Here is a 27,623-nt window from a genome sequence, read left to right on the forward strand (position 1 = left end):
TCATCTACTTATGTCAAGTGTTCTGCGGAGTTCCATAGCTGTGATTGAACCAGCTAGCCATGGCCCTGTCTGCAGAGCGCCCTCTACTGGCCTGAAACATCTTCAGGGACCTCCCAACTCTGTAATCAGCGTTTCTGTTCTGGATTTCTATCCAGTGGTTGAAGGGCATGTGTATCGACTCGGGCTGATCTTTTCTCACATGTCCATGTGTGTCTGCAGGTGGTGGGCAGGGGAGTGGGAAGCATGTTCTGCAACATGTGGGCCCCATGGAGAGAAGAAGCGAACGGTGCTGTGCATCCAGACCATGGGCTCAGATGAGCAGGCTCTCCCCACTCAAGACTGCCAGCATCTACTGAAGCCCAAGACCCTCGTGTCCTGCAACAGAGACATCCTATGTCCATCAGACTGGACGGTGGGCAACTGGAGTGAGGTGAGCCCAGGGGTTAAAAGGGACACCGGGGTTATTCGTGCTTCATCAGCCCTCTCACCCATCCTCCTCATTAACCAATCCAAAGTGACAGGGGATGAGGTGCACAGTGGCCTGTTTTCTGCATTTCCCACCTCCCAGTATCCTATCTCACTTGTTTTCCATTCTTACAAGATCTTCCTCTCATCTGGTCAGATACCTACCTGCCTGGAATGACCTGGATCTTACATACTCAGGGTCACGACAGCTAATTGAAAAATCTTCAGGATTTTTTGCTGGTCCGTTGTTATACCATTGGGAACAAATCAAGGCTCTCCCACCTACCCCAAAAGCTGGCTTGCCAAACATTTACCGGAACTTATGTTTCAGACTAAAACTAAAGGAGAGTCACTCTAACTGGAATGATAGACAATGTGCTTGCTACTTGGAGAAGCCTCTTAAACCATCCATCTATTCAGACCTGATGAAGGTTTGGGACGTGTACTATTAGTCACATAAATTCAAATAGTGTTGCATTTCCCCACAATTAATCTGATCTGATTTGCAAAGTATGACTAGAAATCCATAGGCTAGGAGATCATGAAATACTTCCAGGCTTTAATTTTCTTTGGGTCACCAGGGGACCTAGAACTGTCAGGACTTTTGCTACCAGAGTCTGTAGTAGAAGTAGACCTCTGCTTTCTCCAAGGGTGCTGGCGTCTCCAGGGGCTTTGCTCTGCTTCCCTGTGTGTATTTCAGTCAGTGACCTAAGGAATGACTAGAAAATAAATGACTTTGTAAAACCAACAGGCCAGAATATATTGATGGTTGTTGACTTCTTATGAGCTTCCTTGGAAAGCCACATGGTTGCCATGATAATGCTACTATTGACCACAGTATCTTAGAATTCATCTTAGACTCACTGTCAGAGAAATGGAAAATATTTGATTCAGGAGAAAGCCACAGGAAGTGGATTAGAATTAAGTCTGGTGGATAAAGGGGTAATCTGATCCATTTGGATAAGACCTTTATGTTTAAAGTGATTCTTGATTATAAGTAATGCTATTGCTTTTCATAGCTTATAAAGTACTATCTAAAGAAGAATTCAGCTGTGCAGCAAAGTGAATTAGGTATATGTCTACATATATTCACTCTTTTTTAGATTGCCTTCTCATTTAGGTCCCCACAGAGCACTGAGTAGAGTTCCCTGTGTTATACAGTAGGTCCTCATTAGTTATCTATTTTATGCATGGCAGTGTACATGTCAATCCCAGTCTCCTAATTCATCCCACCCCACTTCCCCCTTGGTAATCATAAGTTTGTTTTCTACATCTGTGACTCTGTTTCTGCTTTGCAAATAAATTCATCTGTATCATTTTTGTAGATCCACATACAAGTGATACCACATGATATCTGTTTCTCTCTTTCTGATTTACTTCACTCTGCAGGACAGTCTCCAGGTCAATCCACAGCTCTGCAGATGGCATTATTTCATTCCTTTTTTATGGCTGAGTAATATTCCATTGTATATATGTGCCATCTCTTCTTTATCCATTCCTCTGTTGATGGACATCTAGGTTGCTTCCATGTCCCAGCTAGTGTAACTAGCGCTGCAGTGAAAGTCGGGGCGCATGCACCCTCTTGAATTCTGGTTTTCTCTGGATATATGCCTAAGAATGGAATTGCTGGGTTGTATGGTAGTTCTATTTTTAGTTTTTTAAGGAAGTTCTATACTGTTCTCCATAGTAGCTGTTTATTTTGTTATTTTTTATTATTTGTTTAAAACTGGTGTTTATCCACCAATTTACATTCCCACTAACACTGTAAAAAGGGTTCCCTTTTCTCTACACCTTCTCCAGCATTTATTCTTTATAGGTTTTTTGATGGTGTCTATTCTAACCTGTGTGAGGTAATACCTCATTGAGGTTTTGATTCATATTTCTCTAATAATTAGTGATGTTGAACATCTTTTCATGTTTTTTTTGGCTATCTCTCTGTCTTCTTTGGATAAACATTTATTTAGGTTTTTAGATTGGGTTTGTTTGTTTCTTTTTTTTTTTTATATTGAGATGCATGAGTTGTTTGTATATTTTGGAAATTAATCCCTTGTCAGTTGCTTCATTTGCAAATATTTTCTCCCATTCTGAAGATTGCCTTTTTATTTTGTTTATGGTTTCTTTTGCTATGCAAAAGTTTTTAAGTTTAATTAGATTCCATTTGTTTATTTTTATTTTCATTACTCTAGGAGGTGGATCAAAAAAGATCTTGCTGTGATTTATGTCAGAAAGTATTCCGCCTATATTTTTCTCTGAGAGTATTATAGTATCTGGCCTTACTTTTATGTCTTTAATCCATTTTGAGTTTATTTTTGTATATGGTATTAGGAAGTGTTCTGATTTCATTATTTCACAGGTAGCTGTCTAGTTTTCCCAGCCCTACTTATTGAAGAGACTATCTTTTCTCCATCGTATATTCTTGCCTCCTTTGTCATAGATTAAGTGACCACAGGTGCATAGGTTTATCTCTGGACATTCTGTTTGGTTCCATTGATCTATATTTGTGGTTTTGTGCCAGTACCATACTGTTTTGATGACTGTAGCTTTGTAGTATAGTCTGAAGTCATGGACCTGAGTTGGGAGAATGCTATGATGTACCACCCATACACATTTTCAGAAGTAAAGGGCTTATATTCAGCTGTTGGGACAACTCTGAAGGGCTATCCCAGGACCAGAGCTTCTCTTGAGACTGGCTAAACCTGTTGTCAGGCCTGCATCATGGCACCATCTATCCTAGGCTGTATCCTGTTTCCTTTCCCTCTTTCTGACAGGAGTTGGTTTCCAGAGTCTTCCTAATAAAAGCCATGCTAGCTAAATACCTCAGAGTCTGTATCCTTGAAAACTTACCCTGCAACACTGAGTTAGACTCAAGGATCTTCTAGCAGTCTCAAGCAACTTAGTTTTTAGGAGACTGTATCTAATATGACTTCTGCAGGGCAGCCATGATTCCTGATTCCCATAAGATGTGCCTCTTCTAAAATCTTTCCTCAGCCCCACTGCTCTTAGAGACCAGGTTCTGGGCAGCAAAACTAATTCCAGACTCTACCTACTGGTAGAGATGAGGCCCAGAGGATATTGCCTGACTTGGGTAGGATTAACCCAGGAACTGTTCAGGCTAGTTGAGAATGAATTCTCTTCATGGATGTTTGAACTGGGAATACGAAGATTTAAGGTGAAATTCACTTTTTTGATCCAAAGCAGTGTTTCTCTTTTTTTTTTTTTCCCCAATGGACTTCCCTGGTGGCTCAGACAGTAAAGAATCTGTCTGCAGATTCTTGCCTGCAATGCAGAAGACCTGGGTTCAATCCCTGGGTCAGAAAGATCCCCTGGAGAAGGAAATGGCTCCTTAAGTGCCTTTTTAGAGGCTCTTTCCCAATTGTCTTCCTCCATCATGACTTTATTTTCAAGGAGGGAAGTGGTTTGTGTGTGTGTGTGTGTGTTGAGATATAATTCACATACCATAAAATTCACCCATTGAAAGTGTACAAACAAATGACCTTTAGTATATTTGCAGAGTAATACAGTCACTACCACAGTAATTTAAGAATGTTTTCATCAACTCCTAAATAAACCCTGCATGCATTAATCATCATCCCAGGTCCCTACCTTCATTCCCCAGCCCTAGACAATCATTAATCCACTTTGTATTTCCAGAGATCTGCCTTTCTGAACGTTTCATATGAAAGAATTATATAATACATAATCATAGGACAGATATACTATGTATTTATTTATGTACTATGTATATATCTGTGCTTTATATATAAAGAGGGTGAGGTTTTTTAACTCACTCCACCCCAGAACCAGTCTTTATTGCCCCCACTGAGAATGAATGATCCTGTGACACTTAGTTTCTATGCAGAATTTTCCTGACCAGCTGCAGATATCAAAACTGTTCATTTGACAATATATGATTATTAAAAAAAAAATTCAAAATTTTGTATAAGCAAAGGTACCATCTCTGAAGATAACTATTGGAAAGCAGAAAACTCTCATTTGAATACAACCATTTTGATAACTGTATTTCCAAAACTATTAGCTCAAAGTCACAATAGGTTTATTTCGCTTCTGCATGCGTGCATAAAAAGTCACTTCAGTCATGTCCAACTCTGAGACACAATGGACTGTAACCTGCCGCCCTTATTTAGCTTCTAATTCTGTACATAGTACTCTCAGGAGCAGCTGGGTGGAAATTAAAAAAAGATATAGTTCCTTTATTGTAATAACTGCTAATCAAATGGGAGAGCAAGGACCCCCCAAAAAAGAAAGACAAAGGTGTATATGCAAAGAAAACATCTACAACCTAATCCAGACCTGTTGCTGGTATTGCACTGATTCATGTGAACACATCAATAACAGGCCAGGGTATTTCCCTGCTGTTCCTGGGAATCTATAATCACAGCCTGTGGCTGGCCTGACCTATTAGTCCACTGCCAACCTCGATTGCTGTAAATTGCAGTGTTGTCAAAATAAGGCCGAATGGAGTACTGTGACTGGTCCATTAAAACTGTTTACCAAAAGTGTGTTGGCTGCATCCAAAGCAGTTAATAATTCTTGTCATGTAGAATTTACTAATTGCCAGAATCTTCATGCCTTTTCAAGGGACCACAATTACATATTTGGCTGAGGAGTCCTTTTCATTGTGTTTCTGTTTCTGGGGAGCAAAACGATGTGCCTCACTGGACAACAAAGGACTGAAATGTTGGCACCAAGTGACAAGTGCTGGAGTCTGTTGTCCTGAATAGAGGCCACTGCATAGTATAGTGAGGCAGACATGGAATCCAGTGTCCAGGTGCACTGAGAGGCTGAGCTGCTGCCTTTATTTAGAGGTGTTGTCAGGAGAGGTGCTTTTAGTTAAATCAGCATCAGAATATTCATTGAGTGGGATCTTCCTTTTTTCCCCCTCTGCTGTCTTGCTAATGTCTGTACACATTAGCCTTCTAATGAGCTTTGCTGAAGCATGAATGTCTTTGACATTCTGTACTGGGAAATGTTTTAAGAGACAATACAGTGTTTACAAAAGAAAGTGAAAGTGAAGCCACTCAGTCGTATCCAACTCTTTGTGACCCCATGGACTGTAGCCTATCAGGCTCCTCCATCCATGGGATTCTCCAGGCAGGAATACTGGAGTGGGTTGCCATTTCCTTCTCCAGGAGATCTTCCCAACCCAGGGATTGAACCTGGGTCTCCCTCATTGTAGGCAGACATTTAACCATCTGAGCCACCAGGGAAGTCCTTAAAAAAGAAATCAGCCAATAAACTTAGAAGTGATAAAATCAAGAAAGGAGTAATTTTTCCTACAATTGCACCCAACTGATTAAGAAAAATATGTACTTACTTTTCAAATAAGGGGCCACAAAATAGGAAAAGAAAAAAAGATGATATAGTGACTCCTGCTACACGTAGTATTTATGGTCTGGATTTTGTCCTGAGATCAACTATGATGCTTTTACAAGCCTGTAGAATGGTCCTCCCTGGGATGACCAAGGTAAGGAGAAGAGGCAAATCCATGAGATGCCCTTCCTGTGAAGAGACCACTGAGAGGAGGGTGGGCTTATCTGTGCCAGGCTGGATCACTCCTCCCTGACCCAGAAGATGTCAGAAGGAGGAGGTCTCTCCCTTCCAGGGAGAGTCAGTGGCTGCCCCCAAAGACAGCTTTCCTGCTCCCTGGGACCAGCTCCTTCCCCTCTAAGTTCATATTCTAGACACCAGACTCCCACCCCCAATCTCAGGAATCAAGAATCTTATTCTGGTTTCGCCCAGCCTACTTGCTGGGCTTGGAGGGTCCAAAAGGGGGGCTCTATTGTAAACGAAGATAAGTATCAAAGTTTCTGTGGCTCCCACTAGATACCCCACTTTAGTGACATGCCTTTTGAGAGGTGGCCAGTCTAGTGGTGAAGAGCCTGCACCTCCCTCTACCAGGTCCAAATCCTGGCTTTGCCACTTAACAGATGTGTGAATTTAATCCCTCTGTGGTTACTTGTATTTTCCTGTGACTTGTTTCCTCCGTCTCTAAAATGAGGATAACAGCAGTGCTTAGACTCTAGGGAAGTTGTGAGGATGAAATGAGCTAATATTCCTAAAATTCTCATAAGAAGAATACCTGGCACATAATAAGCTCTATATCATTTTTTAGTAAATGATCTATAATCATTTTTTAGTAAAGTGAATAAATAGATGGAAATAGTAAGAATATCATCCATCTTTTGTTGGCTGCTTTCCACTCTGTTTAAATATCTCATTTAATTCTTGAACTCTATGAGTTTGATTTTATTTCATTAATTCCCATATTTCTCCCAGCAGTTAGACTAATAGATTTCCTGGGATAGTAATTTTCCTAGGTTTTCCAGCCTTGGCAAGCTCTAACTGAGCTAGCGTTAAGCCTCTCTCAACCTTTGCTCATTTAGAAAGACAGAATTATCATAAAGTTTGACGATAATCCATGTGAGCCCTTCACATAGTGCCTCAGTGAGTTCAGTTCAGTTCAGTTGCTCAGTTGTGTCCCACTCTTTGCGACCCCATGAATCGCAGCACGCCAGGCCTCCCTGTCCATCACCAACTCCCCAAGTTCACTCAGACTCATGTCCATCGAGTCAGTGATGCCATCCAGCCATCTCATCCTCTGTCATCCCCTTCTCGTCCTGCCCCCAATCCCTCCCAGCATCAGAGTCTTTCCCAATGAGTCAACTCTTCGCATGAGGTGGCCAAAGTACTGGAGTTTCAGCTTTAGCATCATTCCTTCCAAAGAAATCCCAGGGCTGATCTCCTTCAGAATGGACTGGTTGGATCTCCTTGCAGTCCAAGGGACTTTCAAGAGTCTTCTCCAACACCACAGTTCAAAAGCATCAATTCTTCGGCGCTCAGCTTTCTTTACGCCTAGCAAATAGTAAAGTGAAAGTGAAAGTCACTCAGGCATGTCCGACTCTTTGCCACCCCATGGACTATACAGTCCATGGAATTCTCCAGGCCACAATACTGGACTAGTTAGCCTTTCCCTTCTCCAAGGGATTGTCCCAACCCAGGGATCGAACCCAGGTCTCCTACATTGCAGGAGGATTCTTTATCAGCTGAGCCACCAGGGAAGCCCAAGAATACTGGAATATTCACTAAATGGGAGCTTTATTATCAGGCAAGAAGACAAGGGTCTGTTTCCATGTTACTCTTACTTTGCAAGCCTTGTCCGGTCAGTGACACCCAAGTTCCCTGACAGAATGGATCTGTGGCCCTTGCATTTTCTTTAAAAAAAAAAAAAAATTATTGGAGTTTAGTTGATTTAAGTGTTGTGCTAGTGTCTACTGTATGGCAAAGGGAATCAGTTGTACATATACATATATCAACTCTTTTTAAGATTCATTTTTCAAACAGGTCATTACAGAGTCCTGAGTAGAGTTCTCAGTGCTATAGCAATGCACTCCAGTATTCTTGCCTGGAAAAGCCCATGGACAGAGGAGCTTGGTGGGCTACAATCCATAGGTCGCACAGAGTCAGACACGACTGAGCACACACACATACACAGCAGTGTTCATATATCAATCCCAGTCTCCCGATTTACCCCTCTCAACCCTTGCCCCTGGCAACCATGTTTGTCTTCTACATCTGTGACTCTATTTCTGTTTTGTAAGTTTATTTGTACCCAGTTTTTAAGATGCCATATATAAGCAATATATAATATTAGTCTTTCTCTGACTTACTTCACTCAGTATGACAAGCTCTACATCCGTCCATGTTGCTGCAAATGGCATTCCCTCATTCTTTTTTATGATATTCCACTGTATATATGTACCCTAACTTTGTTTCCCATTCCTCTGTTAATGAACATGCCCTGGCTTCCATGTCCTGGCTACTGTAAACAGTGCTACAGTGAACACTGGGGTGCATATATCTCTTTGAATTACGGCTTTCTCTGGGAATATGCCAAGGAATGGGGTCGCTGGGTCATATGGTAGTTCTTATAGCAAAAAAACAAACAATCCAGTTTTTAAAAGTGGGCAGAAAATCCAAATAGACATTTCTCCAAAGAAGACATATAGATATGAAAAAATGCTCAACATCACTAATTCGTAGAGAAATGCAAATCAAAACTGCAATAACATATCATCTCACACAGGTCAGAATAGCCACCGTCTAAAGACACCAAAGGTCTGCAAATAATAAATGCTGGAGAGGGTGTGGAGAAAAGGGAATCCTTCTACAATGTAGTGGGGAACGTGTATTGGCCCCTGCATCTTCATCTAACTCCCTCTCTGAGCTCAGAGCCCTTTTATGCAGGGGCACATGGCTTAGTGCCTGCAAGGTTTTCATGGACCCACAAAAGTGTTTGAAAAACAAAATACTGTGTTGCTCCAACAAAGCAAAGGACACTGTAAAATCAGAAATCAATATTTAATTACATATTAAAAACAAATGATTATCAAGCATTTAGTATGTATATTAAACACCTTTGTAGGTATTACCAGGCTTACCAGGTGGCTCAGTGGTAAACAATCCACCTACCAATACAGGAGACCCAAGAGACGTGGGTTTGATCCCTGGGTCGGGAAGATCCCCTAGAGGAGGAAATGGCCACCCACTCCAGTATTCTTGCCTGGAAAATCCCAGGGACAGAGGAGCCTGGTGAGCTACAGCCCATATGGTCGCAGAGAGTCAAACACGACTGGGCATACCATGGCCTCATTAGCCCCATTTCACTGGAAAAGAAAGAGAGGCATAGAGATATTTAGAAACTTGTCCAAAGTCACACAGCCTTTAAGCAATGGAGCCAGGATTTAACTGCTGGCAACATTTTACTCTGAACTCTGGCATACAGGTCTAAAACATCTGCAAAATGTAACAACATGTCAGCTCTCAGTGTTCATAAAAATGTATTCTGTTTAGGAAACAATTTGTAGACTGGCTTTTCTCACTTTGCTGGCATTCCAGACTATGTGTAATGATTGCAGAGAAATCAGAGCCACTCATAAATTAAATGAGTGGTCCTCACCAAATGTTTTCAAAAGCAAAAGAATAAAAAGCTTTTCAAATTGTTTTTACAGAAGAAGATTATATATCACTTGAGACTAGAGATGGTTTTTAATATATTGGATGGGCCTTAGGGTAGAGCCTCAAAAGCAGACATGCTCAGGGTCTGCAGAGATCTTTAATCTACTCTCTTTGTGCATGACCAAAGCACACAAACAAACAAATGAATACAACAATTAATTAGGCCAGCTCCTGAGAATCTATTAAGTGCAAAGCTGTTCACACGGGTTTTGGCTTCCACTTGTGACCAGACAGACTAAATGTCTCATGATCAAGCTCTCCTGGCTCTTCAAACAGAAGGCACTGCAGCAAATGCCCATGGCTTATCTGTTGGTAAATGAAAACAGGCATGCAAAACTCATGTGAAGAGCCACAGGAGTTCCTGAAAACTGCAGGGAGATGGCACGGAAGGTGAGAAGACATGCCTGAGTCAGTTACTCTCAGTATTCCCCAGTTTCATTCAAGGTCCCGGACAGTCATGTGAGACTGGACACCTGATGCTTTAGTCTTGACCACCTGCTCTTTTGACATGTCACCTCTGCAAGTGCCAGCATCTCAGTTCTTCCCAGATGCCAGCAGCCCATGCTTTGCCAGGTTTCCTGGAGAACACATGTAAGCACCCTTGTCTGAAACAGCTAGTTGAAGAAAACCAGTTGGGGGTCATATTGATTCTCCACAGTGCTGTATATTTGCTTGCTCGGGCTGCCTTAACAAAGTACCACAAACTGGGCACCTTAAACAATAGAAATGTACTGTCTCACCAATTTTGTAATGTTGATTGCAAAAATGCACAGCCTCAAAGTCAAGAGTTATGTTTTATTTGGTGAACAAAAGGGAGGCATTAAGCCTGAGATGCAACCTCTCAGATAGCTCTGAGGGACTGTACCAAAGAGGTAAGGGAGGAGCCAGAGTATAGAGGTTTCTCAGGTGGTACTAGTGGTAAAGAACCAGCCTGCCAATACAGGGGACATAAGAGATGCGGACTCAGTCCCTGGGTAGGGAAGACCCCCTGGAGGAGGGCATGGCACCCCACTCCCGTATTCTTGCCTGGAGAATCTCATGGTGAACTACTGTCTATAGGGTCGCAAAGAGTTAGACATGACTGAAGTGACTTAGCGTGCATAGTTGACTTACAGTGTTGCACAAAACAGAAAAGAATCACAGATTTAGAAAACAAACTTGTGGTCGTTAAGGGGGAGAGGCAGGGGAGGGGTAAACTGGAAGCTTGGGATTGACATTGAGTTTTTGCCACAAAGACCAGGTAGTTGGAACTCAGCAGGGCCCAGCGAGATATGAACTCACGACCCTGGTTTACAAGACCAGTGCTCTAACCCCTGAGCTATAGGGCCTCATATCTAAAGATTAGCATTAATTAAAGAAAACCAGATATCTCAAGTTAATGAATTTAGCACTTTTCTATGTATGAGAAGATGCAGGAGTCTGGGCTCTCTGAAATCATGCCTCTGATGTACACCTTAGCTATCTGGGTCCCCTTCTTGAGTCCCCTCAGGGCTGGCTGGGTTTGACAACTGCAGCATCCTTTGTTTACTGCCAGGACAGGCAACATTTTTCATTCACAATAACTGGAAGTCTAAGAGTAAGGTGTCCGCAGAGTTGATTCCTCCTGAGGATTCCCAGGTGGCGCTAGTGGTAAAGAACCTGCCTGCCGATGCAGGAGACATAAGAGACATGTGTTTGATCCCTGGGTCAGGAAGATCCACTGGAGGAGGGCACAGCAACTCACTCCAGTGTTCTTGCCTGGAAAAGCCCATGGACAGGAGAGCCTGGCGGGCTACAGTCCGTGGGGTCGCAGAGTCAGACGTGACTGAAGCAACTTCGCATGCATGCACACATGAGGGCTGTGAGAGAGAAATTTTCCACACTTCTCTCCTGACCTCTGATGCTTTGCTCACAATCTTTGGTGTCTCTTGGCTTATAGATGCCTCGCCATCACCTCTGCTTTCATCTTCATGTGGTGCTGTCTCTATATGTGTGTCTCTGCATCCAGATTTACCCTTTTCACGAGGATAATGGTCATACTGGATTAGGGCCACCCTAGTGACCTCGTTTTACCTTGATTTCCTCTGTAAAGACAGCATCTCCAAATAAGACCACATTCTGAGGCACAAGGGAAGCGGGGGACTAGGAGTTAAGACTCGTATCTTTTTTGGAGGGGGACACGGTTCAGCCTGTAATAGGTCACTTACTTTTAAAATGATTTTAGTATGAGATTGGAAGGACTAATGGTGACGCTGAAGCTCCAATACTTTGGCCACCTGATGCGAACAGCCGACTCATTGGAAAGACTGATGCTGGGAAAGAATGAGAGCAGGAGGAGAAGGAGATGACAGAGGACGAGATGGTTGGATGGCATCACTGACTCAATGGACATGAGTTTGAACAAACTCCAGGAGATAGTGGACAGGGAAGCTTCGCATGCTGCAGTGCATGGGGTCACAGAGTTGGACATGATTGAGCAACTGAACAACAACCAATCATTCATTTATCACTTCCTAAGACTACGTATTGGCTATTTCCCTACTCATCCCTTTAACCCAGGCTCTCTGATAAACCCCAGCTGTGTTTTTGAATAAACTCTTAGCATGACAGCTCTGAGCCAATTGCGAGGCCCCTCCCCCACAGTGCCCCTCGGGTGGGTAGAGTTGACTAATTTAGCAGGGACTTCTTTCTCAGTGGGCTCCGCCCAGAGGCCTTAATCTCAGAGAGATGGCAAGTGAGGGCAAGATACCTCCCAGGGAGGACATTCACAGATGGACAAACTGTTTGCCTGGTACAGAGTTCAAAATTATAAGGCAAGGGCGTAAGGTAATCGTCACAGAAACTGGTTTTGAGGATCCTGAAACTAGCAATTGAGATGAGTTCTAAGTGTGGTGCTGTGTCCTGCATTTATCTCATCTGAAGGGCCTGACAGCTCCTAAGGAGATAAGTACAGTTGGAAGATGTCCTGGGAAATGTGTGGGCTGAATGCAAAACAGTACCACTTGTTCTGCTGCAACTGTGAGAAAAGGCACCTGAGTTTTTAGGCTCAGTATAACAGCAGACAGTTCACACTGACTGTCTCACTGGACGTAATATGCCCCAGTGTGAAGCAATGGCGAGCATCGATTATTTGAAAGATGCCATGTCTGCTGGGTGAGGAGAGTGGATGGGTTTGAATGGTAGGTAAAGAAACATGTAAACTCCCCCAGACCCAGTATCTGTTTATGAAGTTTTTGAGTTGCCAGTTGGGAATGGGGCCCATAGTTACAGATCATCTGCTTTTTCAAGAGAAGCTAAAAACCCTGGAGTTTTAATATGGAATCTTCTCACTTTAAAATGTTGCCTGCTAATTCGATATTTGTATTTTGTTATTTGCTTGTTTCTTTTGAGGTTGAGCAGACCAAAGAATACATGCCAGTGGGCCACAGTTACCTCCTGGGCTGCGACTTTAGTGTTTCTGTTCTAGAATGATCTTCTGTTTTGAAAGACCAAAATCTAATGTGTTTTAATTAAACAACCATCTAGATAGAAATTATTTACTCCTGCTTTATTCTTTTAAGCTGAACAAATTCATAGTGAATAAGATTATTTAATACTTATAATTTGTAAAATTAGAAATAGAAACATATCTATTAGCCCTAGGAAACCCAAATCCAAAAAAAAAAAAAAATCCAGCAATAAACCAATGGGAATATGTGTCTCCATGGTATCTTCTAGACTTGTGGCTGCAACCACGTTACTTATTCAGCTGCTCACTTTACAGCATCCTGCAAGATAGGTCTGCGTCTCACTCTGTGCTTCAGAAGGATAGTAGAAATTGGGGACCCCATGCTCTTTGTTGTTATTACTATTATTATTATCAGCATCATTATTATAACAGTGATAATAATACCTTCCAATTCCCACTTGTCTCCTATATATTATGCACTTTGTTAAGATTGTTGTCTTATATATATATCCTCAGTCTTGAAATGTTATTATTACTTTCAGTTTCTAGATGAGGAAGCTGAGCTTAGTCCCTACATCATGCCTGGAGTTTATAATGGCATATCAGGTGCTATTTCTTACAGGTTTTATAACTTTTTAATTTCATAGTTCATCATGGGGTGGCGGGCACACACGCATATACTTTTGAATTTTTAAAAATGCTTGTAAAGTTGTAAAGTCTGTGAGTATTAGAGATGTTGCAAATCAAAACAAACCAAAAAAGGTTACAAACAGAGAAGAAAACAAAATCAGAGTTTCCTGCTTTTAGCTATGTCTACTCTGACATTTCTTGGAAAGAAAACGCAAGGCAGGGTACACCTGCTTGGTATTAGGGTTATGAGGGTCCTAATTTATGAATCAGTTCTCAAATTGGAGCCTGTCTGAGGCAGCCAGCCTGGAAATATGTTAAGGCATACATAGAGGATTATTTACTTAGACTGATACAGTTTTACAAAGTGAAGATTTGAAAACCCTGGGAGTTCAGATCAGAAAGTAGCAAGTGGAGAAGTGACTCAGGATGACTAAAATGAATGCAGCATAAAGTCTCTTCATACACAAGAAAGGCAGAAACATTATAGCAAGCCAGAAAAATAAACACCCACAGCCTACCCTTTCCAGGCTTTAAAATGAAGTGAGTCATAGAAGAGACCATTTCCTCACTGCAGGGTTTTAAGAGCTTTATTGGTGGTCTCCATTTAGTTGGAAATAAGTGTGCATTTCTTGGTCTATGAAGCACTGTTCCCCCAAGCATAAAAGTGTTAGTTGCTCAGTCATGTCTGACTATTTGCCACTCCATGAACTGTAGCCCACCAGGCTCCAATGTCCATGGAATTTCCCAGGCAAGAATACTGGAGTGGGTTGCCATTCCTTTCTCCAGAGGATCTTCCTGACTCGGGGATCAAACCCAGGTTTCCTGCATTGTAGGCAGGTTCTTTACCATCTGAGCTACCAGGGAAGTCCAAAGATTAATACTATTATATCAAAACAAACTTGGAAGTTCAGTCTTTGAGCTGGTTGTTTAAGTGTTTGTTGACATGTTAATCTCACAGCTTCAGTTGTGTCTGATTCTGTGCGACCCCATGGACTGTAGCCCCCCAGGCTCTCTGTCCATGGGATTTACCAGGCAAGGATACTGGAGTGGGTTGCCATGCCCTCCTCCAGGGGATCTTCCCAACCAGGGGTTGAACCGCATCTCTTATGTCTCCTGGGTTGGCAGGTGGGTCCCTTACCACTAGCGCCACCTGAGAAGCCCTACAGCTTTATTGGTTGACCCAACTCTGCAGTTAAAACATTCCCTGAGCAACACAGTCTTCTGTACTCACATGCATCTCCTGCTTTTCAAAAATGCTGATTTCAACAGAATTATAGTATATCAGTGAGTGATGATGCTGGATTAGAACAAAATTAAGGAGAAATTTGTTTTCCAATACAGAGGAACTTGAAAGTAGGATTTGAGAAGGCAAGAAACTCAGTTAAAAATGCATAAGCTCCCAGGGAGAAGAATATTCCCATTCCTGATTATTTTCCAGGTAGAATAGTCACTTAATAAATATGTAGTAAGTGATCATTGTATCCTAAGAAGTATCCTGGAGTTCACTTATGAATAAAAGACAGATTCTGCCTTTGGGTAACTTTTCAAAAATCAAAAGCTTGACCAAGTCAATAAGTGAATTCAGTAGATAAATTGCTTGTCCACCTTGCTGTGCTAGGTTTTTTTTTTTTTTTTTTGGTGGATCGGGAGAGGCATGGAATTAATCCAATTTTTACTCTTCCACTGACTTCCAACCTTTCAAGTGGGTTCCTGAGTGTCAGCTTCCTCTCTTGTAAGAGATGGAATAATAATTACAGTCTTGCAAATCTCACAGCTGTATAGATCTCACAAGGCTGATATTCACAGGGTATCACACAGAATAATGGCTGTGAAGCCCTGTGAAATCCAAGACACATTATGTAGTCCCCATCTTCAAGAAACCCATGTTAGGGTCAGAGAGGTAAGACAGACAAATGCGAACCAGCCAACACAAACTCCTGGATAGTCCATGTTCAAGAACCAACTATTTGGTAGATACTTTAACCTATCATTGAAAAAGAAAGCTAAAAATGGAGCAGTTGGGTAAAAATGTGATTTAAAAAAAATATCGAGAAATCTAGTGATATGTATTGATCACAAACACGTGCTATGTATGCTTAGGGCTTCTCAGGTGGTGGTAGTGGTAAAGAACCCGCCTGCCAATGCAGGAGATGTAAGAGATGCACATTCTATCCCTGGGTCGGGAAGATCCCCTGGAGGAGGGCATGGCAACCCACTCCAGGATTCTTGCCTGGAGAATCCCATGGACAGAGGAACCTGGTGACCTGTGGTCCATAGAGTTGCAAAGAGATCTTTACCATGAATCCTGAGAAGTGACTGTCCTGTTAGGATTCCTTCAAAGGCAGTCTAGCCATCCGTGCTTTGCATGCCCTGGAAGGACGACTAGGGGAGACGCCTGCCACAGCATCCATATATCAACACCATGCTCCAGGACTCCCCTGTCTCTTTGGACAGGGTATCTCCCCACCTTTGATTAACTTCCCACCTTTAAATTTCATAAAAGGTCCTGGCGTTATATACGTGTTATGCATACACTGACTGTCTAGCTTTTAATCTGAGCCCATCTGACAACAAGCAAGAAAATGGAGCTTGGGATACCTGAGTGAGGCTGTGTGACTTATATGAATATAAAGGGACAGGCTCATTATCATTAAATTAATAGATTCTAGAAAATACATAAACACTTTAATAGCACTGAAACCTTAGGGAAGATAATATTCCTATCTCTTGGGGAAAATCAGGTGATTGTTTAAATCATTGCACTCTTTGCGGATCCACTATCCAATCGTCCTGGCCCGGAGAGACTTCAGTTTCCCGTGTCATGGTTTGTCTTTTCAGTTTGTGAAGGGTAGATTGTTAGTTCTGAGCCCCAGCTGGTCTCCCCAAGATACATATTTCTATGGGAAACTAAAATTGCACAGAAGCCAAATACGAAGATAGGAAATGATCTCAGCCGCATAGTTCCGTTTCTACTGGGCCTGTCCTGATTTGCTGTAAATCAGCATGAGAACCAACATGTCTTTCCCACTGGACTAACAGCCATCTCTCTTTCCCAGTGCTCTGTTTCCTGTGGTGGTGGAGTGCGGATTCGCAGTGTCATGTGTGCCAAGAACCACGACGAGCCCTGCGACGTGACAAGGAAACCCAACAGCAGAGCTCTCTGTGGCCTCCAGCAGTGCCCATCTAGCCGGAGAATTCTGAAGCCCAATAGAGGCACGATTTTCAGTGGGAAAAAGCTACCAACACCTGACCCCTTCAAGCCTGTCCCTCCAACTACACCCAGTCCTAGGACGCTGACTACACCCAGTCCCAGGGTGCTGACTTCACCCACAGTGCCTGGGCCTCTGAGCACAAGCACTCCGACATTGAACAGCCCTGGTCCTACCACAGCCTCCAGAGAAGGAGACCTGGATGGGAAGCAGGGGCAGAATAGTTCAATCCAAACTGAACTGGACACCCATAATGTCATTTCCACTGGAAGTACTTCCCAGCCCATCCTCACTTCTTGGTCTTTAAGCATCCAGCCAAATGAAGAGAATGTTTCCAATCCCGACACTGGTCCTACCTCAGAGGGAGACCTTGTCATCACGACGACGAGTGGTTCTGACTCATCAACTTCCAGCAATGCTATGACTTGGCAGGTGACTTCGTTTTACAGTCCCTTGACCAAAGAGCCAGAAATGGAGATTCATAGTGGCTCAGGGGAAGGCAGTGAACCATCTGAGAAAAAAAATGAGAACAACTCTGTGACATGGACCAAGATCAGAGTACCTGGAAATGATGCTCCAGGGGAAAGAAGTACTGAAATACCACTTGGACCCCCACCAACACCTTATCTTGGGGGGGCATCTCTATGGCCACCCTTTAGCACAGTATCAGAAGGACTGGCACCCAGCCAAAGGCCCATTACTCTCAAAAATGGAACATCCAGAGCTAAAGGGACAGTCACTGAAAAGCCAGCTAATACTCCACTCCCTCTGGGAGAAGACCACCAGCCAGCATACTCCAAAAAGCCAGTAAACCCTCACCCAACAGAACTTCCAAGCAACATGAATCTAACACAGAGTTCTGGACCAGTCCTGACCAAGGAAGATGCAACAAGTCTGATGGCTGAGGGATTTTTGCTGAATGCCTCGGATTACAAGCATCTCTCAATGGGACGCAGCCCTGCCTACTGGATTGTCGGAAACTGGAGTGAGGTAAGAGTTCTGTTTCTTACCCAGGCCTGATTCTATATGGAATTAGCTAGGGGTGTTGCATTTCTGTGCAGATTTCCAAATGGACTTGAAAAAAATGAAGCAATCAGGTCCATGCCCTCACCTCCCTCTTCACCTAACTCCAAAAATAAGAAAAAAAAAAAAAAGTCCAGGGAAAGAGAACAAATGTAGTGAGATAGAGTGAGGAGAACCTAGAACTAAATCAGGAGACCTGAGTCAGCCAGTTGTGTGACAGTAGACAATTCAGTCTGCCTCTCTGAACCTGCTTTTGAACAACAGTGAAGCTAGTACAAATCACCTCTTTCCTCCAATGTCCCTTCCAGCTGCAAACTGTAAGAATTCTATGATGAAGGACCAAAGAATAGAATCCTGTGGGAGGACCTGAGTTCACATTTCATTCAGAAAGCCAATGTTGCACAATTGGAATGGAAATCTAAAACAAAGTTCTTTAGAAGAATTCTATGCTTACTTTATCAACGATTTTTTTTGACTCAGTGCTTCCTTGTATTAAAAAAATTCTTTTGAAAAAAACTCTTTTTGACTCATAGAGTAAGAAGAAAATAGAGTGAGAAGAAAATAAACATGATGGCAAAACATTGGTTCCTGTTTTCAGGCTTCAGGAATTTGGCTAGATATTTGTTTCTCCATTTCTAGAACTAATTACATCCTTTTAAGCATCACAATCGTTTTTCACCCATTTGCATTTTGAATGCACAGTATTTGAACTTGTTAAAAATAAATTGACAACTCAAAAGAGAACTTTGTGGCAAAATAATCACATGTTCAAATCATTCAGCAATTTTTATGATGATGCATGACTCATCTCTCTAGCTAAAAAAGAAGTATTAGCAGCTAATGTAAAAATAACCATACATTTAATTTATAAACCATGTTATTTTCCAAACCACTTTCATATGTAGTCTCCTATTTTCTCCTTTTCATAGTTCTGGGGAGCAGGTAAACTCTCCGTTTATACCAATTTACAATTACAGAAACTAAGATTTTTAACAGTTAGGTGACTTGTCTATAGACATGTCAATTGGAAGATGAGCCTTTGAAATCTTTCCACTCTAATCCACAGGCTCTCTAGTGAATTTTAGCAGCAGCTGACAAGTTCACTGTTTAAATTCTGTTGTATGAATTAGTCAGCATCATTGGTCCTGAAATCGACTATACTGTCAAAGAATAGGTAAATGCAACCTTTCACATTTTTTTATTTGCATTCAAACTATGTTTTCACGTTGATCTATTTTGATTTCTAAAGTGAAATCATGTTCATTACATTTTCTGTCAATGGAGAATCATCTTATTATCTCTTTTTGCAAGTAAAAATTCCAGTTTCAGGAGGACAAAAAAGATTTCCAGGCTTAGAGTAATCCAATTTGTTTAGAAAAGGAGAGGAATGAGTCTCATAATCCCTGACATTTTGGTCAGATTTCTTTCTGTTCAGTTCAGTTCAGTTCACTCAGTCGTGTCTGACTCTTTGTGACCCCATGAATCACAGTACGCCAGGCCTCCCTGTCCATCATCAACTCCTGGAGCCTACTCGAACCCACGTCCATCGAGTTGGTGATGCCATCCAGCCATCTCTTCCTCTGTTGTCCCCTTCTCCTCCTGCCCCCAATCCTTCCCAGCATCAGGGTCTTTTCCAATGTTAGCAAAGTCTAATTGGGCTCTTAATGATGAGGAGGACATTGACAGTGAATATGTATGAAGTGTGTGCCATGCTTTATAGAATGACTTTATGCTAATTCTCAGTACAGCTCAAGGAGATTGGTAATATGGCCCCATTTGCTGAGATGAGGAAGAGCTGAAAGGTGAACGCTAGCCAGAATCACAGACACAAGTGCGCGTGCACACAGACACACACACACACACACACACACACACACACACATGCACACGGCAGAGATCTGAACCTGAGCAGACAGACTTCATAGCCTATGGTCCATTGCTTTACCATCAGAAATATCACCACTCTCTCTGCCTTCTGTTATATTTGTTTCTTCCTTGATCATATGATCCATAAAAATAATGCCAGTTACATGATAACCCTGGGTATACAGATGAGAAAATCACGTGGTTCATAAGAAGGTGCTTTCAAATAACATTGAGGGCATGTGCTTATTTTTGAGTTCGCAGGAGCAAATGGTCACTGAAGTGGATTCAGCCAGCCTAGATATTTGAAATTAAAATGTACTGTGTAGGTTTTATGAATGGTATCATTCCACATAGTACCCTCAAAAGGTATTTTTCCTTTCAAAAACATGGGTCACCCCTAAAGAACTTAAATAGGCTCATTGTCCTCTATCCAACAAAACAGTCAAGAGAACAAGTTATGGAAACCGAGGCTACCTGTTAATTTGTAGGATTTTGTTAATTAGTCAGTGGAGATGAAGTCTGAAAGCACCTTCTGTTAAAGGCACCATGGGCCTTGAGAAAAATACAAGGAGGACAAACAGAGGGTGAAAGACTAGATGGAAGGCATGTATATGGTATCAATATCAGAATAAAGTATGAATGACATATTGTACATAATGGCATATGTACAATGTGTGTATGTACTTAGAAGTCACACACAGATGCACACGTGAGAGGTAGGCTGTTGTTAACAAATAGAGCCAAACAAGTTATAGGTAACCAAAACAGAAGTTGGTTTCTCACTCACATAATAATACATGGGAATTCCATGTCTGCAGTGGTAGCAGTAGAGAGTGAGGCTCTGACCCGTGTGCAGTTCTTTGAGACTCCAGTCTGACAATGGCTCTACCATCTTCCCATCTTCAAATTGGCCCTGGGGTCACCATCCTAATCACAGCCAGGAAAGAAAAGAGCACAGAGGCTCTCCCACAAGAGGTTTTATGGGCCAAACGTAGAAGGGGGCATTTAGCACTTCTGCTCATGTTCCACTGTCTAGAACTCAGTCATTTGACCCAAGCAAAGTGCAAAAAGGATAGAAAACATAATCTAGTTGAGTGCCCAGGAGGATGACAAAAAAGGATTGTAGTGAGGATCTAGCAGTTCTGCCACTGAATGACGTGGCCCACTGTGTTTTAGGTATAGCCCATTCCAGAAGCAGTGAGGATAAGGGATATGATGTGTTGGGAGGATACTGCAGTAGTCTAGATGAGGAATTAGAACTATGACAAGAATGCTTGGGATGAAGAGGGAAATATAAATTCAGGAGACATGGGGAACTTAAAATCAGTAGGACTTTGTGAATAATTGGATGTGGAATGTGAGAAGAGAGGTGTAGAGGAGTCTGTCATGACTATTCCATTGGAATCTTGGGTAGCCAATGGGTGGTGCTCCCATAAACTGAGGTATCATACAATGTACAGAAACAGTTTCAATAGAGACAAAGAAAGGATGATGAGTCCAGTTATAGATTGAGTTTAGTTGGCAGGACCTCTGGGCTATCCAAAGGATAACCAGCAGATGTTTGTGTATATTTATCTGAGGTTCTTGAGAGTGGTGAAAACTGGGGATGGCATTTGGTAGCCATGACCAATAGGGAGAAGTTCAAACCTTGGAAGTGAGCGAGGTCATCCGAGTACAACCTGTAGGCTGCAAACAGAAGTGGCCTCAGGATGGGACTCTGGGAAAAAAACAACATTTTAAGAAGCTGGCTGACAAAGAGATCCCATGTGAAAGACTAGTAAGGAACAGTCTACTAATTAAGACTCAAATCAAGAGGTGTGGTGCCATGGACATCAAGCAATGTGAGAACTGACAGTGGACCTAATGGATCTTACATTGGGCAAGTCACTGGTGACTTTTGGGGCAACGTTTATAGTATTGAAATGGAAGGAGACACTAAAGTGCAGCCTGAAGGAGAGACCCTTTCAGATGAAACAGTCCTCACATTAGGAATGTTAATAAAGATGGACAGCTCTTCTCAGTCCACAGAATAACGCATTACAAAAGTTTCATTAAAAAGTAGCTTTAGATGACCTAGAAATTAGTTTCCTTTCCCATCCTCTTATGTAAATGTGTTTTAATGCTTTTGTCCTGAGGATATTTAATATGTTAATTAATTGACAAGTGTTAATTGATCTAGTGAGAAGTTACTATATTCAAACAAAGTAAACCTAATAGAAGTACCTATCAGCTCCAATGACTGTTTAAGCCCAGAGGTTAATTGAAACATTCTGATTATAGGCAATCAAGATACAAAGAATTAACTCTATCTCCTGTCATCCTTTGACTTTGACAGAAATAAACTGTCTTATTGAGTACATCCTCACTCACCCAATATTTGGCAACTATTGGAGCTGTTGGGAACTATTAATTCTAGGCAGTTTGGCTGGAAAAAGGGAATTGGCCCAGACTGCAGAGGGTTTTTCAGAGAAGGCACTGGCAACGCACTCCAGTACTCTTGCCTGGAAAATCCCATGGATGGAGGAGCCTGGTAGGCTGCAGTCCATGGGGTTGCTAGGAGTGGACACAACTGAGCGACTTCACTTTCACTTTGACTTCACTTTCACTTTGACTTCACTTTCACTTTTCACTTTCATGCATTGAAGAAGGAAATGGCAACCCACTCCAGTATTCTTGTCTGGAGAATCCCAGGGATGGGGGAGCCTGGTGGGCTGCCGTCTTTGGGGTCGTACAGAATCGGACACGACTGAAGTGACTTAGCAGCAGCAGCAGAGGTTTTTAAAGCTACAGGGTATTATGAGACTAGAAGTTGACATTTGGCAGGAGTCCCCTACATGACTGGGCTTGGTGCCTGCTCCCTTTAAGCATCTTTTGAGACAAAGTGTTTAAAACACAGAATTGTCTGAGAGGATCAGGATTCAGAATGAAAACTTTGGGTTGTGAGTTCCCCACTGTCCCCTGATTTTTTATTCTACCCATCTCTGAAGTTGTTTCTTTAGGACTATCCCTCCCTAGAGAATGGTCTCATTGGCCACTCAGTCAGACACCTTAGGAAGCCCAGGATAACCATTGATATCAGGCTTCCTTGTCCTACTAGAAAAACCCTAACAGATTTTTGGGTCTGTGTCTGTCCTCTCATCATGTCTGTCATCTTCTCTTTATTTCCTGTTTACTTGTTGTTTAGTTTCTCAGTCACGTACAGCTCTTTTGCAACCTCATGGACTGTAGTCTGCCAGGCTCCTCTGTTCATGGATTCCCCAGGCAAGAATACTGGAGTGGAATGTTCATTGCAGCACTGTTTATAGTAGCTAGCACATGGAAGCAACCTAGATGTCCATCACCAGATGAATGGATAAGGAAGTTGTGGTACATATACACAATGGAATATTACTCAGCTATAAAAAAAGACTGCGTTTGAGTCAGTTCTAATAAGGTGGATGAAAACTGGATCTTATTATACAGGGTGAAGTAAGTCAAAAAGAGAAACACCAATACAGTATATATTAACACATATATATGGAATTTATAAAGATAGTAATGATGACCATATATGCAAGACAGCAAAAGAGACACAAATGTAAAGAATAGACTTTTGGACTCTGTGGAAGAAGGAGAGGGTGGGACGATATGAAAGAATAGCACTGAAACATGTATATTACCATATGTTAAATAAATGACCAGTGCAAGTTCGATGCATGAAGCAGGGTGCTCAAAGCTGATGCTCTGGGACAACCCAGAGGGAAGGGGTGGGGAGGGAGGTGGGAGGGGGTTCAGGATGGGGGGGACACCTGTACATCTGTGGCTGATTCATGTCGATGTATGGTGAAAACCACCACAATATTGTAAAGTAATTAGTCTCCAATTAAAATAAATACATTAATTAATTAAAAAAAGAATACTGGAGTGGGTTGCCATTTCCTTCTCCAGGGGATCTTCCCAACCCAGGGATCGAGCCCACGTCTCCTGCACTGCAGGCAGTTTCTTTACCACTGAGCCACTGGGGAGGCCTCAATGAACAGGAAGTAAAAACATCATGTCTGTCATCTCCTCTTTATTTCCTGCTCATTTAGTCGCTGTGGTTTCCAGTCTGCTGCTGGGTGACGCATAGAAAAAAGCAGGGATGCTTTATTTATTACCGTGCTGGCGGAGGGGCTGATGCCAGCATTCAGAGTCTAGGAGCCAAAGATTATGAGGGTCCTGTGACAATTTGGGAAATCCAAAATGCCAGTAGCGCCGCAACGGTCAAGAATGGTGGACACTCGGTTGCTACTCTTGTTAGGACCCTCGCCCTTGCTCTTGCCCTTGCTGATCTGGGTACTTACTATCTCTCCTCTCCCCAGTGCTTTCCACAGATCATCACAAGCAATGTATTGCCATATTACTCTTCTGAAAGGAATTTTCTAATTATTCCAAACACCTAATAATAAATTGCTAATGTCTCTTCATTGCATATCAGATCATATAAAGTCCACTCTTAATATCCAAGAGCCTTCACATCCTTAAATAGTTCAGCTTTCAACATACTATGTCCTATGCCTTCACCCACCTGCTGCTGCTGCTGCTAAGTCGCTTCAGTCGTGTCCGACTCTGTGCGACCCCATAGACGGCAGCCCACTAGGCTCCTCTGTCCCTGGGATTCTCCAGGCAAGAATACTGGAGTGGGTTGCCATTTCCTTCTCCAATGCATGAAAGAGAAAAGTGAAAGTGAAGTCGCTCAGTCGTGCCTGATTCTTAGCAATCCCATGGACTGCAGCCTACCAGGCTCCTCCGTCCATGGGGTTTTCCAGGCAAGAGTACTGGAGTGGGTTGCCATTGCTTTCAGCAAATCTCAGCTGCTCTGTTTCCACTAAACCGTCTGCTCATCTCAGCTCAGTGCCTTTGTTTCCATGGTTTTCTCTGCCTGAAATTTCCTTCTCCTTCTTTTATTCATAAATCCTACCTGTTCTTCAGTATCAAGCTTTGAGCTGCTGCTTCCATAAAGGCTTTCTTGCTCTTTGATGTTGGAAGTAAGTTCTAAAGTTCCTTAGCATTCGATCAGAAATCTCTCTCACCTTCTCCTCCCACTTTCTGTCCTGTGCTGAAGGGCTGGTCACAGCATATTCCTCTAACTACTTGTGATTTCAAATATTAAATGTGTATGTCCGACTCTTTGTGAACCCATGGACTATAACCCACCAGGCTCTTCTGTCCATGGGATTCTCCAGGCAAGAATACTGGAGTGGGTAGCCATTCCCTTCTCCAGGGGATCTTCTTGACCCAGGGATCAAACCCAGGGCTCCTGCATTGCAGGCAGATTCTTTACCATCTAAGCCACCAAAACCAAGTTCATATTGTGAATAGACATAAAACTTGAAAGCAGACATTCTGGGTTTGAGTATTAGCTCCATCACTTACTCTGCATGTTCTCTCCACACTCATTTCCTCATTTTTAAAATGAGGATGACCGTGCCTGATTCATACGATTATTATGAAATAAGAGGAATAATACAGGAATTCCTATATGTCAGGCATATAGGAAGTGCTCAGTAAGTATTTGCTTTGAGATATATTACAAGACAGAAGACTCAGGAGCTTCCCAGTGTGCATGGGTGTGGATCGCGTTGTGACAGAAGATCACTTCTCATCTCATTGCCTCATTATTCAGTCAGATCCCCTGGGCCAGTCAGTGACATGTATGCTGTGCAGTCGTGTAAATGGAAGTGACAGTGTAATTTTCCACAGCCTTTCACAGAAGTTTTCACATGATTCTGATATAGCCCTGCACAGCAGTTCCAGTTCTGAACACCCCAATACCTGCTCCTTGACCTGGTAAATCAGTTATCACAGGGTCACTGGCTGTAACGAGGGAGAAGGTTCCCAGGACAAAGAGAAGCTGTTCCTCTGCCTCCTCAGGATCTTCTCTGCACCCCCAACTCCCAATTTTAAACTGACATAAGAGACAATCAATGGAATCCCCTTTTGCTTACTGCATTCTATGAATGTCCTCCTGTCATCTTTGTCTTTGGACTCGTTTGCTGCCTAAATAGAAATTCAACAAATGTCTGCTCACATCTGAACCCTACAGGACTAGACTCAGAGCCCCAGAGACACATGTTTATTTACCACACAAATATGGCACAAAGAGCTATAGACATCACTTGAGAGGTACCAGGGTCATCACTAGCCTGGGAATTTGGTCTCACTAGCTCCTGTCCTGGGTTTGGAACAAACATTGTTTTTCTCCTTGCCATGGTGTGAAATTAACATTGTAGTGTCTGTGTGACCTCTAGCATGACTGCTAAGTTCTCTGGGCCCCAAAAATCTGGAAAGTGGAACTCATAATGCTGGCTTTGCAGGTGTGCTGTGTTTGTTGCTGTTATTCAGTCGCTCAGCCATGTCCAGCTCTTTGCCACCCCATGGACTGCAGCATGCCAGGGTTCCCTGCCCCTCACTATCTCCCGGAGCTTGCTCAAACTCATGTCCATTGAGTTGGTGATGTCATCCAACCATCTCATTGTCTATCATCCCCTTCTCCTGCCTTAAATCTTTCCTAGCATCAGGGTCTTCTCTAAAGAGTCAGCTCTTTGCATCAGGTGACCAAAGTATTGGAGCTTCAGCTACAGTGCTATGCTTAATAGGTAGCATTTGTAGAGCACTCCCTTTGTGCATGGATTAACTCTATTGTTCTCACAGCAACTTAATAAATGAGGTCCTAGTGTTATCACCAGTTTTACTTGCTAGAGAAGTTAGGAAACCACCAAAGACCACACAATTGGTCAACTTCAGAATTCTAATTGTATCCTGAGTCTCCAAGGTTAGAGAAAATATAGGGAAAGTACCTGTTGTGTGTTGGGGGCCGGCGTGAGGCACTCCACCCGTGGCAAAGGTCATGAGGAAGGAGGCTTGACATACGCAAAGGCGGGATGGAGCCTCAGGAGTCCCCCTGGAAATCCTCGAGCATCTACCCCTATAACCAGAGCCTGCCTACTTTACTACTTTGTGCTCTCACCTACACCTCTGACTTTACAGGGGGCTGTCCCCCACCACCTCTTTCGGAGAAGGAGTTAACTTAGAGCTCCAGTTAATAATAATTCCTGGGCCTGATAGAAGTGTTTTAACCTACAAACTCCTCTGAAGGTTCTCTAGCCTGCCTGACAGGCTTGTCCGGCCACATGTGATTGCTCACAGCCTCCCAACCGTGAGAGGCACAAGATGCGTTAAACCTTCTAAAAACAGGTTCCTTAGAAAAGTTAGAAAACTATTAGTATAAGTATAATGGGCTGATTAGAAATTGTATTGGTGAAGGGTTTTTCATTTGTTGAGCCAATGTTTGTTGCTAAGTCTCCATATCCCCTGCCCTTACACACATTAATTAATATATAGAAGAAATAAGTATTAACCTTTGATATTAATCATGTTAGACCTTAGGCTAAGTAAATTCTTTCCTTAACTAAAACCCACTACACCCTCACCCTATAGGAACGTAACTTTATTTGGGTGGCGTCTGTTTTAAGAATAATCACCCCTGGAGAAATAAGTGTCCTGGTTGACTGACCGCTGTCACGAGAGGGTCATAAATTGTCAGCAGGCCCCCTGGCCAGAAGATGATGTAACACCCCTAAGACCTCTGTATACATTTGTATGAAGCACCTGACTTTGATAAAAGTCAGGACTGCTGACCCCGCGTGACTTTTGCATAACATCTCAGTATATAAAAGTAGACCATGGAAAATAAAGAATTGGGATCAGTTTCTCAAAATACTGGTCTCCCCATGTCGCTCTCTCTCTCACTCTGGCTGAGTCTCCATCTGGAGCGTGGAACCCGTCATGCTTACTAATTATGCCTGGGCTTCTAAGATCTGACCAGGGAGGCTGCAGTGTCTCCTCTCCTTCGGGAGAACGGAAGGATGCCTGCGGCCTATGTAAGTGGTGCAAACTTCTTGTCTTGAAGTCTTATTGGTCTCCCACATAAACCAAGCTACTCAGCC

The 27,623-nt window shown here is 42.6% G+C and overlaps 1 protein-coding gene across 1 annotated transcript in view; it reads left to right on the forward strand.

Annotated features, from left to right (window-relative positions):
• Window positions 1-27,623, forward strand: part of ADAMTS12 (ADAM metallopeptidase with thrombospondin type 1 motif 12) — a 391,363-nt gene that overhangs the window by 316,947 nt on the left and 46,793 nt on the right. The window contains exons 18-19 of the mRNA XM_061393780.1: window positions 220-430; window positions 16,615-17,757. Coding sequence (XP_061249764.1) covers window positions 220-430; window positions 16,615-17,757 — 1,354 coding nt within the window. The remainder of the gene's footprint in view (window positions 1-219; window positions 431-16,614; window positions 17,758-27,623) is intronic.

This window comes from Bos javanicus, chromosome 20 (assembly GCF_032452875.1).
Source record: "Bos javanicus breed banteng chromosome 20, ARS-OSU_banteng_1.0, whole genome shotgun sequence".
Taxonomy (NCBI): Eukaryota; Metazoa; Chordata; class Mammalia; order Artiodactyla; family Bovidae; genus Bos; species Bos javanicus.